Source organism: Pollicipes pollicipes, unplaced genomic scaffold (assembly GCF_011947565.3).
Source record: "Pollicipes pollicipes isolate AB1234 unplaced genomic scaffold, Ppol_2.1 Scaffold_4295;HRSCAF=5057_pilon_pilon_pilon, whole genome shotgun sequence".
Taxonomy (NCBI): Eukaryota; Metazoa; Arthropoda; class Thecostraca; order Pollicipedomorpha; family Pollicipedidae; genus Pollicipes; species Pollicipes pollicipes.
Genome location: NW_023596461.1, coordinates 16,006,511 through 16,024,313, shown reverse-complemented (window position 1 = coordinate 16,024,313; position 17,803 = coordinate 16,006,511). Strand labels below are relative to the sequence as shown.

Sequence of the window (17,803 nt, the reverse complement as noted above, 5' to 3'; positions counted from 1 at the left end):
ATATATATATATATATATATATATATATATATATATATGTTAGGACCGAGCTTAGCGGTTAGGCGAGGTGCATTCTCGACGAAGAACGAAGTCAGCTGTTCGTGATGTGCGGTAGACAATATAGTTTGTTGGGCACCACTTATGCCTCAGGTTTTGTGAACAGCTGGTGTCACGGGTCGGCAGACGAAACGGGAAAGTGTTGCCCAATAGGCGAGCGCGTGACATTCCGCGGAGGTTCGGAGAGCTGTCCGAGGTGACGTGTGCGTCCGGCGAGTTTTCGAGGGGAAGTCCGCGTTGGTTAGTGTACGGAGAAGGCAGGTCGTGAATGGGAGGCCCGCGGCAGAAGAATATCGGAGTTTCTTTTCTCGGAAGGGAAACGCATGACGGCAGCTACCAACAAAGTTAGTTAAAGAAGCGTTACACACACACACACACACACACACACACACACTATATATATATATATATATATATATATATATATATATATATATATATATATATATATATATATATATATATATATATATATATATATATATATATATATATATATGTATACATACATCATATCTGAGAAAAAGATGTCCTCAACGACAAATGGGGCATATCCGGGGATTTCTTTAAGAGGGGCTCCTTTTACTGTCAGGGCCCTTTGTTAGCCCTGTGCCCTCCCCCCCCCCCCGCCAAGGCTCTTGCTGGGCCCCTGCCATGTGTCAACGGTTAAATAAGTACTACTTTCTGTGCTTGAAAACATTTAATACGGTATTCAAAATGAACATTTTACGGTAATTTGACACACAATTTTAAGCATTTTTAACACAAGATTTTCAGCATCTTTGACATGAAACTAGTTCAAGGGAGTGTTCCACCTTCGATGATATCGAAGCAATCACCATGTATGATGACATAAGCTCACCTGTAAGTGTGTGTACACTTTTAAAACGTAAAAGACTTCTCTAGCCAGCACAATCCCTCTAGCAAGTAAATGTACTTCCTAAGTCGTCGTTTGATTGCGTCACGGAACGTTTGGATGACGCCTAACGGACTGTCAAACTGCCCGTTCGAAAGTGACACCCTAACGGCCGGGCTGACCCAGCTGTAGTGCTTCAACTTCTCGAGAGGTGTTGCGCTTGATGATGCGGTGTTTTCAGAATCTGAATATCGTTGTATGCGAGTGTTTTAGTCCTTTTTCATGGTGTTCCTACATATTAATCCGTGATCGTAGTGTTAAGTTGCATTCACATGCTTGGTTTTACGCTATTCTTTAGTCATTGGATGACAATTCCCATCTCCGCAAAACCTAGTGCTAATGTTCAATTTCCTGTATTTTGCAGCGCAAAAGAGGGTTCGTGTTTGAAACCTGCACTGAATGCATGACATTAGTTGAAAGCCAAGTCCATTGGTTTATAATATCACGCATGCTCACGCACGCCACGCATGCCAGACACGACTAACTTGATGAATATTTGTGTTGGCCTTTAATACCGCAAGGCCGATGAGGTAGGACAGTTTGAGTAACATTTCAGTGGCGTCATGATGCCTGGGTGACCTTGACGCAGTCTGCACAAAATATTCTGCACATTTTCGCGGCGCTTAGCTCAGGAACTAGAGAGTTTTAAGTTCTTAGAGGGGCAGAGCTGTGAACCGCACTGAATGATCTTATAAATGGCTACCATAGTTCAAGACCACAGGGAAATGTGGACTTCCTTTAATCACTCGCACGTTACCAGAGTTTACTCTCCCCTTCTCTGCTTTCACAGCATGCATTGTATCCAGTCGTCATTGTCGAGGCCCACAGCAGTGATTTCCTGTGTGTAAGGCGCCATGGTTTCATGGACGCGCATCGGCAAACCAGAGGCAACGACATAAAGTGATAGTCGTCGTAGAGGCTCCCATAAGACCAAAGTACAACTTAGTACTTGCATCCCGTTATGATAGCTTGCCCGATTCATAATTTATTTTCAGCTCCAAATAGATGCCAAAGTTCCTCTTGGCATCAGACACACTGGCCACAGCAGCGAGCACCCCGTTCCCTACCGGGCACTGAGAAAAGCACCGCAAATCACTCGCACTCACAGCAGCGACCGACTGCCACGGGACCCCTCCCCGCGCTTCAATAGCGGCTGAGACGGGGGCAAGTAGGCACAGCGAACGGGCAGTGAGAAAGCTTGGGTCCCTGCGACAAGACCGGTCCGTGTACATGGCGGGGGACTCGCGACCCTGTGTCTGGCGCGTGTGCATCACACGTCCTGCGCCGCCGCGCTGACGCAGAGAACGCGACAGGCTTGTGGAGATTAAAAGGACTTGTGGAGGGTGAACTGGATATATACATATACACCAGGGCGTCATAGAGGAAGGGTAGCTCGTGAAAAGGGGAGAAGACTCTTAAACTGAAAAGCTTGTTGCCGGCAGTTCTTAGGCGCTATCTCGACGTCAACCTACCCGAAGGCCGCACGCCTTGCATTTCTTAGCGTGCGCCCAAATAAGTGACGCGTACTGCCCACTAATTTCTGGCGGGCGTTTGTTTACACTCCACAGCAACCACGCATATTTTGTAAGGTTTCATGTCCGATGTGCTCGATTATGACAGGCTCAGGCTGAGGTCGTGACCCGATTGGGTGCAGTGACTGAGAGCGCTGTGCCAACGCCAGAAGGGGTTCGCCGACTGACAGCACAGCTGTCGCCCAGGTGACGACAGTGGGGTCGCCGGCCCTTCCGTCCAGGTGACGCTGCTATCGCCGGCTTCTGTATCCAGGTGGCGCTGCTGTCTTCACTAGACCTGCCAGAGAACAGCGACGACAACCTGTCGCTGCCTAGGTCAACAAACTGACCATGGTTTGAAAAGTCGTGGTTTGTGCATGCAGCCAGCGACAAAAGCTGCAGGCTGGCTGAGATCCCCGGCAGCTGACCGAATGGAAGTCTTTTTTATGAAAAATGTTCTTTCTGATCCGGGACTACACCGCGCTCGCTCTGTCCCGGGCCATATGAGACACCCTGTTGGCCATCGGGCGTAGTATTCCGTCGTACTGAAGAATCTCTGCAGCTTCCTCAGCCATTTTCTTGATTGATTCGTACGACCCCTGTGAAACAGAAGGCAACCATTACAAAACGATTGGTTACAATGTGTGGTATTGGGCAGCCAATGTTCACGTGATTCATCCACGGACTCAAAACAAACCGGGTGGCAAGGAAAGGTGGCAACTGACAACAATTTTCGGCTAAGAAATAGCAACACATTTCAAAGACCTTGACAGTGGAAGTAAACAATAGACCATGAAATACACTTTCAAAGAACCATTAATGGTCACAAATATGCATGTTCACGAAGCTGCTGGTGCCCTGTGCAGAACACTTATCGACAACGCCATCTAAAAGGCCAGCATAGCGATCATTTTCCCGAAATAGGCAGTCTATTTCGCGCTAAATACTGTCTTTTAAAAATCCAGATAATTAATTCGACACATTTTCCTAAATCTCTCTGGACCCGGAGCCACATCGCGTTTGGATCTTGATAACTTCATGATTGTGTGAAAACGCGACTGAACAAAACTTCGTTACATTTATTTTGTACGAAATTTTTTACACGTAAATTTTCACATCGTCAAAACTTGCACACGAGTCTGCACGCATATATTCGAATGACAAAATGTCGTTTGTACAAAATCTCACTCATGCACTTCTGCATGTACATAAAAGCTGCTGTTCGCAACTTTTTTGGTCGCGATACTTTGTACAAGTGATTCTTTACATCGATAAGACAGTGGTAAAAGCCTTATTCCTCAGAAAAAACCAAGAGAATGGAGACATAGATGGGTCGATGTTTCGGCAAGGTGCCTTTATAGAAACAATAGCAGAAACAGAATGCAACAAAAGTATAGCAGTAACAATTTTCTGCTATTGTTTCGATCAAGGCATGTTGCCAAAATGGCAGCCCATGTATATCCACGTGCTCTTGTATCTTATCTATGTGAATAATATTCCTCGCAAATGCACTTAACATTTTACGTAATTCTTCGCATCGCGCTTCTGCACATACGCAAGTTATATCGCGTGTATTTTGGATGCTGTACTCTATGCTCTTTGCTCAACTCTTTGCATTCATCTCTCCTCGCTTCGCACTCAAGGATTTGCCATTTTTTAAGGTTCCATTTTAAGGTTTAAGGTAAGGTTTTAAGGAAAGGTAATAATAAATCCATTGTTGTGTGCATGCAGATGTTCGCACTGCCTTTCTTCTCCCAGCCCCAAACGAGCTTGCTTGGTGTGGAGCTACACAGGTCACCTTTTGGAGCAGGGAAAGCTTCAAGGCTAGTTTAGCCCGGGGCTTGTGTCCACGGCATGCTACTTAAATCTTGTCTTTTTCCCCCATTTCATGTTTTTTGTGAAATTATCGGGCGCAAAGTACTGAACACAGGAAAGGAATATTTGGACAAGAAGTCGTTCACATAATTTAAAAAGTCCTTCAAAGTAACGTGTTTAAAGAAAAACACTTCTTCCAAACATACAAAAACTTCTATTTTTAAGGTTTGTGCATGACGATGTTGATGCAAAAGATTATGTACGAGTATTTACGTATAACAATGTTTGCGTGTATCAAGTTTTGCGCACGATTATTTCCATACAGCGTTTAACGACAGGCCAGTTTGGTTTGTGCGAGATTTTAACACGGCGCACCCGGGTGGCCGGTTGGATACCCTTCGCTCGGGTGGGGATCAATTTGACCCCCCCCCCCCGACTAGATCTCAAGAACTATAAGAGCTAAAAACACCGATTCGCAGGGTGTGTTGGCCTGTACGTGAGCTCACCTGGGTAAAAGTTTAAGGTTCCTAGGACATGACCTTCAGATCAAATAAGGTCAAATAATGTCGCACTCCAGGCTGGTCTCCTAAGTGCCCACAGAACCTAAATATGTGTTCTCAGCAAAAGTTCACATGCTTTTTTAAGGCCAGTGACCTTGTTTTACCTTTCGATGGTTATGGTGACCAAAGTAATGCAAGACTGTTTTGAGTTTTGCATTTGAATTAGCGAGAAAGAATACGATTGGCAGAAGTTTCCTAAAAACAAAATGTTGACCTGGGTCATTTCAAGTCAGTGACCTATTCTGGGCTTTAAGAAGTCCATGGAGGGTGAATAATACAGTTTCTATTATCAATACATTTGAAGTGAACACCAGAAACTATCTCACGGAGTAAGCTCTAGGGTAATAAAGCAGGTTGATTTTCACCTTAGTCTGACCTTCATGCCTAACCCTAGGTCAATCGAACATGTTCACTCAATCGTGTTGCAGACGGCGTCACTTGCAGGCAGCGGCACTCCCGTAGACGGCGCCATCACCGTAGGTGGCGTCATGAAAGTTGTAGGCGGCGCCACTGAAAATGCGCCTGCCGCCCCATCCGCTAGATGTCACCGTGCCCTATGCAGTATCAGGCTTCACTTGGAATTGGTCACGTTAAACCCGCCAGCTGTACCTACAATCATTTTCTATCATTTTAATTATTTCTTCACGCCGTCAGAAATAGTTCCAACTCGTAAAGGCCTTTGACTTGGCGAATTATTTCACAATGTCTTATATGCCTTTCGTCAACGACAACAGATAAGCTCCGCAAACATCCGCTCCCTCTCTCACGCCGCGACACGCGCATGCAACGGTCGGGCCGCTCGCTGCTCCAGTGACTGCCGAATAAACCTTTGTTGTTAAGATACTTGCTGAAGTGCTAGTGCCCATACGCACAACAGTGTATGACTTCGTCTAACACTCCTTTGTTGCATCAGATTGACCATTTCCCTGGAAATTGACTTTGCTTAATCCATCGTCTACTTTCGACCTACCGTAGGCGAGCGAGCTCACGAGGTACCATCAAATTTAACACCAAACGATTCGTAATTCAATTGCCTATATCCATGCAAAATCTAGCGCGCCGACGCCATGTCGTTTAGAAACCATTCTTGAAAACCTTTGCAGGGTCAAATTGACCCCTATCTGAGCGCGTACTAAGTCTACGCAATTTTATGATGCACAAGGTGTCGAGAATTTGCTGAGCAAAGTTCTACATACACACTATTGAAAGCTAAGGAAATGCAATGCAAAATATGTCCTGCAACCAAAAACATTCGTAAAACTGCATGCACAACATACACCGATGTCATGTTCGTCACGACCTGCAGGCATCAGCAAAGAAGGCGAATCTTCAGCTTTCCCTGCAACTCCTTGGCGCTATTAAGGCGTCATCCATAAGTACGGTGCTCAGTCCACAGACACCACACTTAATCGCTGACCTCCTGATCGAAAAGCTGCAGAGCTTTGTCTGCAGGCAAAATCAACCTTGCTTAACCTCACCCGTCGTTTCGGACGATCCACACCAATTCTATAACTGGCTGGCACGACTCCTACTCCAACCAATTTCCCTATAATTATGCAGAACTTTGCTGCCGTTCCAGCCCCCCCCCCTTCGGGTACCACTTCCCTCCCCCACAGCAACCCCCGCCCCACCCCACCCACACCCCAGCGGCACGCGTCAGGACCGCCCCCAGCTGGCCGCGATCAGCCGGCCGGCCGGGCGACGGTGGCGGTACCTGGTGGTCGCCGTCTGACATCAGCGCGCTCTCCGCCAGATGACAGAGCAGTCGGCCTGAAACGGTTGACAGAGGGCGTGCCAGTGACGAGCGGCCGCCTGCCGTTCACCTGTTAATCACGCACACGTGGATGCATGACACGAGCCTACGGCGTCGCAAGCGCGTGCTCGGGGATAGCCGCGGAAGAGAAACACCGTGGTAGCGGGAGCGTGACGGGCCTTAAGCCGTGCAGAGAAGTAACGGTTAGACCATAATATGTGCGTGACGTATTTTCCATAGTCCTAAACTCAAAAGGCTGTGATACATGCGACACATTTAACAGTAGACTCTTGAGAGAGCTAAATCTTTCCCAGTGCAAATATGGGGGGGGGGGGGGCGTTTAAAGCCCTAATGTGTCACGTAACATTGCCATCCATTTATATCTGATGACCCACGGGCATGCATATATTTTCTTTATTTAACCGCTTGAGCTGAGATTGGAGAAGAGCTATGAAATTAAATCCGACAAATTTTCCAGGAAACTTGTAGTTTATCCATTCTAATTTAGATTATGCATCTCATTTTTGCGTTGCGTATTCTCGGAAATAGTCCCAGCACGGTGTTCAGTTTGCACATCACACCAAATGTAACACATTAATGAAATCAGAACTTAAATTCAGTCACATTTATCCGAGCGAATAAGAATGCATCTCCAAAGTTCCGAGTAAAGTGCTATCCAAAGAGGGTCGTAATTGTCTCAAAGGCCGTTGCAGCAAGTTTAAGCTTACTACGTCGGAAATGGGACGCTATCTGCACCCCATCCTCGACCACGTGGGCAAATTTTGCGCCCCAGGGCAGTGATGCCATTCTTCGACGCCGGTACGATAACTGGTTGAAAGTGCCACTGGGTTCCATTCTTTCCAACTGCACGGATGGCCCCAAAGTTACACCAAATTGGGTGCTTCCAGTAGAAACTACCCCAGCTCTGTCAAAGCTGCAATACGACACTCACTGAAACAATGCCAGCAATCTCATGTTAGGCTGAACAAAGACCAACAGAGCACAGTGTAATACGCCAGATCTCGGACTGGAATGACACGTTGTCATCCTACATCACGGCCTGCTGACTAGGAGGCTTCACAGGACCAGGTTAAGCACAGCGCAGACTGAGACAGGAGTGATTGTACAATGTGCGAGTACATGTTCGCAGACCGACGCTCGGACACGGGCTGTTACGGTGTCTGGACCGGCCTCAGACAGTGCGTGTGACGTATGGGTGTCCCTGAGAGAGACAGAGGCCGTTCTCTTGGGCTGGCGGGTGCAGTGTTTGGCCGCCGCTCACCTCTGAGCCGTGTCGGCCCCGGCTCCAGCCTGGAGGTCACCTCCAGCAGGCTCTGGCTCAGCTCTCGCCTCTTCCTCTGGCTCCCCCCGGCGGCGTCTGGCGGAGTACAGGCGAGAGTCCGGAGAATTGGAGATTGAGTTTGGACTGGATTGCCATTGGGTCGGTTTCTTGCATTCAGGGCTGTATTAGGCACGCTCTTGTGACAGAAGCATGACCTATTATCAACCGGCATTGAGTCCAGAGAATACTGAAAGCAGTATCTGCCTGCGCTATGTTTTGGACTAGATATAATTATATGCCCAGTCTACAATAGACAGCAGTATCTGCGGTGTCAGAAGCCAGGTCACATCTGCTGTAAAAGTCAATCACCAAACAAAGGTCATTGCTCTGTCTAAGCCCAAATGTTACATACCATGTCGCTAAAAGTGCACGGGCCGTCTTAACCACAAGCAGCAGCGTCCATTTGCACCGGCAACTCACTCTCAACTCTGCACGGGGGCATAGAAGCTGGACTACAGCATCCTATCGCGCTGTGCAAGATGTGATGTGATGTGATGTGATGTGAGCCTCAGATGTGAAGTCCAAGGATAGCCCCTTCTTCACGGCGTCATAATGCATTCGTGGGCGATTCTCACCTTGCCTTATCTGTAATGGGCGCTTCTTTTCAAAACCATGTGTAATGTGACAATGCTTCAACAATTATAGTTCGGGTCGCATTAGTAAGGCTAAAGCGAGCATATTTAATCCGGGTGGGATGATCGGGAGAGCGTCCCAACTTGATCAAAATCGTGACTCACCAATATGCAGCCTTTGAGTTAAGAAACTGCTGTATTTTGTGCATACTGAGATTTGGGAATATGGCTGCATGTTGCGTTGGGTCTTCATCTACCTAACAAGCCATATTATTTGCAGCAGCCTCACGAAAGGTCGACTTTGATCACTAGCACGTATCAAGGGGATTTCACTTGTTTCTTGCTTCCTGAAGATCCTGAAAGCACCTGTCACTGGGCGCCTGTAATTTATCAGTCGGTATGCTCTTTATCACGTGACCAAATCACGTGACTTCGGCGTGGTAATGCATGCAAAATTGACCTGCTTAGCGCATATTCAATAAAAGGTGACCCGCCAAAAAAACAATCCATTTGTGCCTTTTAAAGCTCATTTCAGACTGGACAAAAACCCATTAAGAAAATCTAGTTGACCGCATGCTTAGAAAACGTTTCAACGATCCTAAATTGAGGTAACGTTCTTGGAGTTGAACCATTGCAAGTCACACGTGGAGGAAACGGTATCGTCTGCTAGATGTAGAGGTTTCGCCCTTCCCCACGAAGTGGAGAGCGAAACGAGTTTGGATGGACGTCATTTTTTCCTGGGAAATCACGAGTTAAAGGTACACAATCACGGTCTTTTCGAAAACAAACAGCGCCAGCCAATTCCGCGGGATGATACCATATTCCAGTCAGACGTCGAAGGCTTACGTTGAGTTATCCTCACACATCAGACAACGAACAACTTCTAATCTACGGCTCCCAGATAGAGCATTTACTTTGTTATTGTTTGACAAACGCATGGTTCCATGTCAGCTGACATTACATTTAGGCATTACGCCAAGATTCCAAAGACCATGCCGTCAGTCAGTCAACGTTAGCACGTCTTGTTCTGATCATTACAATATAATGATGGCTAAGGACAACGAAGTTAAGAACGATGCTACATTTGAAAGGAAAACTGATCCGTGGCGCTCAAGTCTCCGGTTTATTGAGCCTTTTGAGCATTCCAAATGCGTGCCGATTGACACAAGCAAACTCATCAGCCGTTCATGCAGTGACCCTAATTGCCACCCTGGTAGAAAACTGGGTAATGCAGCAAACGCGGAACATTCCACGATGCGCCTGCAACTTAATATGTTTCCGCTGGTAGGACGGCAACACCAAACGTTCACATCAGGACAGCCCAGCAATTGTTTGCTCAGTTATGTCTGGCAAAGTGGTAAGATCATGCTAAGTTCTTTTTCGTTTTCATTCACTTTCTAGGCCAAGACAACCGTAAGCTGGCATGAATTGCCACAATGACTGTGCTGTAAATTTTGGATGATATCCATTTGTGGCACCGCAATAATGCAGGTGGCGGCTTGGATCGGTTTCTTGCTTTCAGGGCTGTACTAGGCCTGCTATTGTGACAGAAGCATGATCCGTTATCAACCAGCATTGAGTCCAGAGAACACTGAAATCCGAAGCTGCCTGCACCATGTTTTGGACTAGATGCAATTACATGCCCAGTTCTACAACAGTCAGCGTATCTGCGGTGTCAGAAGCCAGGTCACATCTGCTGTAAAAGTTAATCACCAAACAAACGCCAATGCTCCGTCCAAGCCCAAATGTTGCATACCATGTCGCTAGAAGTGCACGGGTAATCAGGCAAATGTTAAGCAAGAATCACTAGGATCAAAATGGTGCAAGCCAAACTGATGTTTTTGAGCTAGAACTTGCAGGGGATCTTTCTATCTAGAGCCTGATCTAGATAGATACGCAATCACGGTCTTTTCGAAAACAAACAGCTCCAGCCAACTCCGCGGGATGATACCATATTCCAATCAGACGTCGAAGGCTTACGTTGAGTTATCCTCACAAATCATGCAACGAGCAACATCTAATCTACGGCTCCCAGATAGAGCATTTACTTTGTTATCGTTTGAAAAAGCATGGTTCCATGTCAGCTGACACTACATTTAGGTATTACGCCAAGACGTCGCAGGGAATCTCGAGCCTGCAGGGATCTTTGCAGTGACAAAGCAGACAGCTATCTCCTTCTTTGTGTGGCTAAATAGAGGTCTTTCGATGCAAAGACCGTCCAAGAATATGAAAGAAAGAGGAAGGACGTGGTGTGATATTGGATCATCCTGGTCACTTCAGACTGCGGTACTCTGACCCCACGGAAGGCCCCTGCGCTGTACGTACACTGTGCTGCTGGAGCAGGTGGGCGTTCCAGCAGGACCAGCAGCCAAGCTGCAGCAGTTGGCCGGCCCCCGGCCGACATGCGCGCGTTACAGCAGGATCAGCAGCCAAAATGCAGCAGTTGGCCGGCTCCCGGCTGACATGGTGCGTTCCAGCGGGATCAGCAGCCAAGCTGCGGCAGTTGGCCAACTCCCGGCCGACATGCGCGCGTTCAGCAGGACCAGCAGCCAAGCTGCAGCAGTTGGCCAGCTCCCGGCTGACATGGCGCGTTTCAGCAGGACCAGCAGCCAAGCGGCAGCAGTTGGCCGGCTCCCGGCTAACATGCCCGCGTTACAGCAGGATCAACAGCCAAAATGCAGCAGTTGGCCAGCTCCCGGCTGACATGCGCGCATTCCAGCAGGGCCAGCAGCCAAGCTGCAGTAGTTGGCCGGCTCCCGGCTGACATGCGCGCGTTACAGCAGGACCAGCAGCCAAAATGCAGCGGTTGGCCAGCTCCCGGCTGACATGCGCGCGTTCCAGCAGGACCAGCAGCCAGGCTGCAGCAGTTGGCCGGCTCCTAGCTGACGGCAGCGGCATACTTTCAGTTTGGTGAAGTGTTCGTGGATACAATGTGATTGCATATGATGATGGATGAACATCCGAGCTGTTATGATCCGCGTGCCAGCACGGAATGCTGGTTTCTTTGCTCTCCTATGTAAACAGCGCGTCGGAAAACACAAGCAGGGGCGGAGGAGGCCCCCGCCAAGAAAAACCAACAGATATTTAAACTGGAACGTTCGAAACGTGGTGCAGCTGTGTGGGGACTCCTGGTGTGCTTTGGGGTGGTGTTGGCAACCATGCGACGCATGTTTATGTTTTCTCACAATAGTAGACACCCTTCACGGCAAAGTCAACGCGGAAACTTCTGTTATCTTCATAACCAATTTTGACCAGCAGTGATTATATATCAAAGATAGTACTGCGTTTGAGCAATGTAAGGCATGGCAAGTATGAAGAAAAATTAAGATTATCTCCTTGCAATGATAATATGCGTCATATTCGTTTACTAAGTTGAATTTTTGATCAATTTTTGGTCGCAAGTTTTGGCTCACAGAGTTTACAATGCGAATAATTACTCATGTTTTTTATATGTGCCTATGTTAATCATACATGTTTACAAGGATACATTCTCACAATGTTTACCAAGGATACATTAATTTTCTTTCATGTTCGAATGCCCTCTTCGCTGTGAGCCTGGGGCTGCGACCCGATGCCTTCCATCGCTGTTCATGCTGCACGAACGTCTTGAAGCCGACATTTCTAACTGGCTCTCAACGGAGATGCACAGCTCTTATGCGATTCTCGACAGCAGAGGCTTTCAGCCTTGACACTGACACACATAGGGTTGCCTCCTTATTGAAATAATTATCTAATGCCATTAAATGATGTGCAATGTTGCACACTTATTTGAATTTTTGACTCTGTGAGCGGCGCTCATGACCGAAAACTAAAAAAATACAACTTACGTAGCGAATATCACGTATATGTTCTTGGTAAGGAGGTCATCTTAATTGTCTTTTCATATATATATATATATATATATATATATATATATATAACATGACTAGGCTCTGCGTGGTGATCCGTTCACCAACAGAGCCGACACGGCTGCATCGACGGCGATAAGCCTGCTGAGGCGCCGCTTCGTCGCGCCGCTGCCCGGCGGCGCATCAGCCAGGCTGGTCACACCCCCGCGGCCGTGTCCCTCCAGGAGGCAATCGCTTCCACGGCGGCCGCTCGACCGCCAGTTTGAACACAAAGCAGCCTTATTACAGCATCTGCGGCGGCGGCTTCGGCCGGCCACGGCGGCCGCGAGCGGCGGCCGCCGGCGCCGGCTCCGGCCGAACGAGGCCATTCGCCGACCGCCGGCAGGCAAGCCGCAGACATCGTCCTAATGCCGCGCCGCCATAACCGCCTTATGTGCCGGCCGCATTTGCCAGACGAGTCGGTGCGGAAGCCTGGCGACGGCTCCGGCGTGGGCCGGCGGGCGCGCCGCCTGTTACCAGCTGACCACGAGCCGCCGCCCCAGAGGGGGCGCCCCGGGCGGGAGCGTCGTTCTCGACGGGGCCGCCGTCGCTGCCGCGGGTCGGCCAGGCAGAGGGGCGGAGCGGACGGCTCGGGTTCACGGCAGCCGACAGGTTACCAGACGCGCGGTCACAGGCGGCGGAGGACGCTGGTGCACCGAAGCGACATGTGCGCGAGAGCGAAGGACGGCTCGAACTGCACACAGCGGGGGCGTGTCGTCGCTGCCCAGCCAGCTGCGGTCAGTCTCGTCGCAGGCACTGCACGAGCAGTTGTTCGAGTTGCGGGCTTCGGTGAGACACTCTCAACGCGAGAAGAGGCCCGTGCCACATCTGACGGGTAGGGGTGGAGCCTGGTATTACTTGAATATAAAATACTTCGTGCTTGCCAACTGCAAGCACGAAGTGTTGTTTCCCCACATCACAGCAGGGATGGGTGGAGCCTGGTATCTTGTTAGAAGGAAATAGTCCCAGTGCATGCATGAATTCTCTCGACATCTAGCACAAAAAAACTAAATATTCTTCGCGGTTATCAAGGGGCCGCGCCAACGTGCATGCTTTGGGGAATCGCAAATGGCCCCCTCCCTCACTTCCTCCCGTGTAGAATTATGAGATTCCCATTCTGGCCACCGAAGTCCACTCGAAGCCGCCCAGAGGTCCGCAACTCAGCCTGTCGGGTGCCACCCACAGGCGATGCGTGCCAGCGCGCCGGTGCCGCCCACGCCATGCACGTGTCGCGCGCATTGGCGTCGGCGGCGAGCGTGGCTGGTGACAAAGTGTCCCGCTCGAGAGCCTCGCCGCCTTCGGAGCCAGGTCGCGGCAAGCCGGCGGCCAGACTCCCGCTTATTAAACGCCACACCGTTTAATTACCGGAGCGCGGAATGGGTCCGTGCTGTTTAACATGTCAGGCAATGGGACCTTATTGCGCCGATCATGACAGGGTACGCCGCCGTGTCGGCGGCGGCCGCTCTATTTCTGGCGGGCGCCGGCTGCGCGCGGCGACAGAGCGCACCCGCGGGACGGGCCAAACGCGCCACCTCCGGCACAGCTGGACCGGCGGAAACACTCGCTCGGCGGCACTTGGCCGCACCAGAGGCTGGACAAAACAACTTACACAGGGACGCTCGTGCGCGGTCCCTGGACCCGCCCGGAAAGCACGAAGTATCAAAGTTTCTGGTAGATCTCGGCTCATCCTGGCTGGGACCAACGGCACCCCTGTACGGGCCGCATGGGAAGTCACACACCAGGGTTGCGCACTTCCCCTCATTTCCGTACGCCTGAGCCCCTGCCAGCGGCCCGCACAGGATGTAGAAGTTTTCACGCACAGCTGGCACGAAGCCGCAGCACGCAGGCTCTAACCAGTGGACAGTCTCGCTACGCAAACAAAACATGTGACGGTCTTCGGCACTTTGCGGCGGACCAAATGCCTTTAACCCAGACACATGTAGAAATACTGCCACCTCTGACGACCTGCACACTGCACCATACAGCTGCGGAACCACAGTTTAGTGGCCACATAAATAGGACCGGATTCGCTATCGCTCTCCAAGAAGTACCTTCCGCCGGGCCAAAATACGCTGCGGCCTGGTAATTAATGATCGTGCACCCCCAGTCGCGTGAGGGTTCGTAGTCATAGGGACCTGCAAACACTGACGCCTGCACAGATATAAAAGTCCCGTCCCTGGGTGGATGGTCGATGCGGCAGACCGACCATGCTGTATAAATCAATGTGGTTGTCCACCAGGCGTTTACTGGACACGATATTGGCCTCGTAAACAGCACCTCAGGACTATTGCCGCCTGCTCAACGTGGTCTTAGTCGGGCAGCGCTCCAGCCGGGGAACGTGCTGGCAGCCAGATGAAATTGAACACAACTCCTGCAGAAAAATACAGCAAATGGCATTGAGCCGTTGCATGAAGCTTTTAGTGCATCTTAATAGATTCGGCATCCCAGATTCTAGGTAAGCGTAAATGTATTTTGAGAAAAGCCTAACGGACTGCAATATTGCATTGTGCTGAGTGCGCGGAATTAAATATCAACAACGTCTGCGCCCATATACACATGTGAATAAAGTGTCACGGAAAAGGCATAGTCGTTTTCAAGAACTCTTGTGACGGTAGAACATCGCTATCACAAATGTTGAAGAACTTTACTCTCACGCAAAAACCACTAAAAGTCAATTATTTTTTTCACTGGATTAGTGACAGCTAGTCAGCAATAAGCCCATCAGATGTTCGTGTTAAATCCTCATCCAAGGTATGACTCCCGGCCGTGTCAGGTCAGCACACCATGACGTACCACGACAACAGATGCACCGAAAACGAAAGCCTGTCACGTGCCCGTCTTCCCGTCGTGCCGCCGCCGCCTCACCTTCCTTGTCGGCGGCATACAGGTCAACCAGCGCCAGCCGCACCTCCAACAGGAAGTAGTGATTCTCTGAGAGCACGCCCTGGTGCGCCTCCAGCCAGGCCTCGGCTTTGGCCGCGTCCCGCAGCGCCAGCGTCCTGCCCAGCGTCAGCGCCAACACCTGGTGCAGCGTGTGCACCTCGGCGGCCGTCATGCTCTTCTCGCAGCGGGTGCATCGCCAGCAGAGGTCCTCGCCGTGGCGGCGGCAGACACGGCGGCCGCCGCACGAGCCCCCGGTCGCGCCCTCGCCACCACGGCAAGCCAGTGCCGTCACGTCCGTGCCGAACTCGCTCGGGTCCTGGCAGCGGCGGCAGGTGCAGAGGAAGAACTTGGTGGCAGCCAAGTGGGCGCGGCGTGCCTCACCGCCCCAAAGCAGCGAGGTGTAGGAGGTGGTGACGCGTGCGCCCGCCGGCACCGGCTGCGTTGCCACCAGCGTCATCACGCCGGCGTCGTAGAAGCGGTTCGTGTTAGGGCTGCAGTCGTGCGCCATCAGGCAGAGGAGCGGGTAGAGCGCGCGCCCGCTCAGCCCGTCCTCTGCCGAGACGGCGAAGCAGTTGGTGTCGAGCACGCCGGCGATGTGGACCAGCGTGCGCACGGCCACGTCCTGCGCGCAGACGGTCTGCAACGGCTCCACCACGTTCTGCAAACAGCTGCCCAGCCAGGCCGTGCGGCCCAGGCTGGCCACGTTGTCCTGCAGGCAGTCCACTACCGGCCAAAGCGGCGACTGACGCTGGCGCAGCAGCAGGCAGCGCAGCACGCCCAGCACGGCGCCGGGCGCGCGCCAGCTGCGCCACGGGCTGCTGGCACGCAGCGGCGCCAGCACGGCGCACTCGGCATGCAGCGAACGCGCCTCCGGCGGCTGGTCAGCGCAGGCGTCACAAACCGGCCAGCCACAGGAGGCGCAGCTGGCAGCGGCTGCCGACCGCTGACTGCAGCACACGCACAGAAGGCGGCTCTGCGGCGCCGCCACGGCCTGGGTCTCGCGCGCGATCACCTCGCCCGCGGCCAGGTCACGGGTGGCCACCAGGTGGCGGCCCACGCTCTCGTCCACCGCGATGCGCACGTTTGGGCTGTTGCCGAGCGTGGACCGCAGGTACTCATCCAGCACGGCCAACGTATCACCGGGACCTTCATTCATCGCTCAGCACTGCGCGCCACTCGCTGAGCTCGGAGTCCCGTCCGTGCGCCACTTCCCGAGTCCCGTCCGTGCGCCACGCTCCCCTCGACGCCGCCCAAACCGTGCGGTGCGCGCTCGGGCCGCGGTCTGGGCCCGGGCGGCCGCTCTTGGCAGCGGCGAGACGGCAGCGTGCCGCGCGCGGCGGACTCCCGGCATTCCGGGACGGCAGCCGGACAGGACGCCGGCATGACAGCTAGGGGCCGAGGACTGACGCGACAGCCAGGAACCGAGGCGCGGTTGCGGGAGGAAGCCGATACATGGCTGCAGGGAAGGGTCAGGGCGCGCGGGGGGGGGGGGGGGCGATAGGCTAAGCTGATGTGTCATCCTTGAGGTGCTTGAGCATTTGTGAGATGGCACATACGGGCGTTCATACTTACGGGCTGTTTAAGGCAGAGAAGGCACGGCAGTTGTATAGTTACATTATTTACTTTTGCTTTGAACCCCGATGCTCACTCGACTAGCGTATTGGTCGCTGCTGTTCAAAGTAGTGCTTATTGAACGGACACTGACCTCGCCGCTCCGCAGGTCCAAATGATAGAACGATTGTGGTCTGCGTGATTAACCACACAGCTTTGAGCCGTATGTGTGGGCCCCGCGGCTTCATGACGTCATTGCCGTGGTGAACGCCTCCGTGCCTTGCCGGAGGGGTGTGATACCTTAGGCGGGAACCAACCAAGGCAACGTTGCTACGCAACCCAAAAAAGATGTCCCTGCTAAGGAGCACAAAGGAAAAAAAGCTAATGTCTGGCTGATTCGCAAAAAGTGAAAAGATTGCTGAACTTGTTTTAGACGGAGTCTGGCTGTAATCGTTGCAGACAGACATGGTTTCCTGAGTTCCCCATGGAAAGGCATGTCCTATGGTGACGGCAATTTTGGTAGACGCGTCAGTATCACCATGGTAACCAAATTATCCATCCTCGAGGAATTGTATACACATCTGCCGGCAATGCATTAATCCATGCGCGCTCTCAGTTAATGAGCTAAAGAGGCAGCTCTTTTCAGTTGCAAATAAATAAAGCAAATCGCAAATAACCAATGACTGATAACCAAGCCGAGGAATAAATAATACTTTTTGGAGGCGATTAGCTACCCAGTGCAATAACTGGATGGTAGGTGTCCACTTGTCTTGTCTTAATGTCGTAATTTTCAGCATGTCACGCCACACCGGTTTTCCATAAATCGGGAACAAGTAAGGCCTAGGTCTTGTTGGACGGTTGGTCGTGTTGGACGTAAACGCCATTCACGTTAGCATGCTCGATGAATTTGATAGATTGCGATTCACTTCGGTTATTTTTTACCTTTGTAGGCATTT

General features: G+C 51.3%; 1 protein-coding gene across 1 annotated transcript; it reads right to left on the bottom strand.

Annotated features, from left to right (window-relative positions):
* Positions 1-1,953: 1,953 nt before the first annotated feature.
* On the bottom strand, positions 1,954-16,559 carry LOC119097214 (SET domain-containing protein SmydA-8). The gene is made up of 5 exons (XM_037220268.1): positions 16,122-16,559; positions 15,279-16,019; positions 7,895-7,990; positions 6,574-6,629; positions 1,954-3,083 (listed from the first exon to the last, which is right to left on the bottom strand). The coding sequence occupies exons 1-5, from the start codon at positions 16,450-16,452 to the stop codon at positions 2,958-2,960; spliced, it is 1,350 nt and encodes a 449-aa protein (XP_037076163.1). The 5' UTR covers positions 16,453-16,559; the 3' UTR covers positions 1,954-2,957.
* Positions 16,560-17,803: the final 1,244 nt, after the last annotated feature.

Coding starts and splice junctions, on each gene's coding strand:
- LOC119097214 (XM_037220268.1), bottom strand. CDS start 16,452: ATGAATGAAGGTCCCGGTGATACGTTGGCCGTGCTGGATGAGTACCTG. Junction 7,991..15,278: donor GTATGCCGCCGACAAGGAAG/GTGAGGCGGCGG, acceptor GTACTCCGCCAG/ACGCCGCCGGGGGGAGCCAG. Junction 3,084..6,573: donor TGTCAGACGGCGACCACCAG/GTACCGCCACCG, acceptor TCTGTTTCACAG/GGGTCGTACGAATCAATCAA.